The sequence below is a fragment of the Nannobrachium achirus genome (assembly GCF_963921795.1).
Source record: "Nannobrachium achirus genome assembly, chromosome: 8".
NCBI lineage: Eukaryota > Metazoa > Chordata > Actinopteri > Myctophiformes > Myctophidae > Nannobrachium > Nannobrachium achirus.
In genome coordinates this window covers 14,514,683-14,515,529 of record NC_137817.1, presented here as the reverse complement: position 1 = coordinate 14,515,529, position 847 = coordinate 14,514,683, and the positions used below count along the sequence as shown (strand labels likewise).

Here is an 847-nt window from a genome sequence, read left to right as displayed (position 1 = left end):
AATCAATCATGATAATAATAATATCTACTACTGCACCTGGAAGCAAACACTGTCTCGATCGCGCCCGTCCAATGTAGAGTACAAGTAGCGACTGGGGTCGGCGTGCTCGGGCATGGGGCAGGCACAAGTGCGAGGGTCAAGAGACACAGGATGAGGTTATCGCGGCCATGGCAATGACATGCCCTCTGTGGCACCGGGACGAATGGGATGTCAGTGGCTCTCTGAAGCAGGACGCAGTCTGAAGGAGGGAAATCACAACCACAACAAAACTAAACTCAGGGAGTCACGGTCCATTTCCACAGTACAGTACAGTACACTACCTGGCAATGGAAAACAGGTTGTTCAGAGCAATGCAGGGAATCCGCCAAACCAGTTCAGACTCTAGGCACCGAGACTAAACGTCAGATAAAATGTGGTGGGTAATATACCTATAAGGTTAAATGCAGTGAGTGATATACCTATATTACAAGAATATTTACTGTTTCTACCCTTAAACTAACTGAAGTGTGCCATGATAGTCATATTGTATATCGTATCACTGTTCCAAAGATTGGCATACATAAATTGTGAGTGTGAACCTATTATTAGAACTAAATAATCCAGACAGAATCTAAGTGATGAAAACAAATAGTTAATAGTTAACAGTTAATCAAACAAATCAATTGAATTGATTATAAAATCTATTTAAATAAAATAATTGGAAATTGGAAATAAACAGTAAAAATAGTAGATCTATATTCTATAAGCTATTCTCGCTATATAACACGACACCAATGAAGGACAAGTGGTTACTCACAGTAATCAATTTAGTCGATTATTTAAAAAAAATGAATTCTCTAGTGTTGAT

At 39.1% G+C, this 847-nt stretch overlaps 1 protein-coding gene across 1 annotated transcript in view; it reads right to left on the bottom strand.

Annotated features, from left to right (window-relative positions):
- Nucleotides 1-114, bottom strand: part of LOC308289944 (period circadian protein homolog 2-like) — a gene marked incomplete at both ends in the record, with an annotated part of 27,968 nt that extends 27,854 nt beyond the window's left edge. Inside the window, 1 exon segment of the mRNA XM_080731724.1 lies at nt 37-114. Within this exon segment, the coding sequence (XP_080587850.1) occupies nt 37-114 (78 nt within the window).
- Between the last annotated feature and the right edge of the window lie 733 nt (nt 115-847).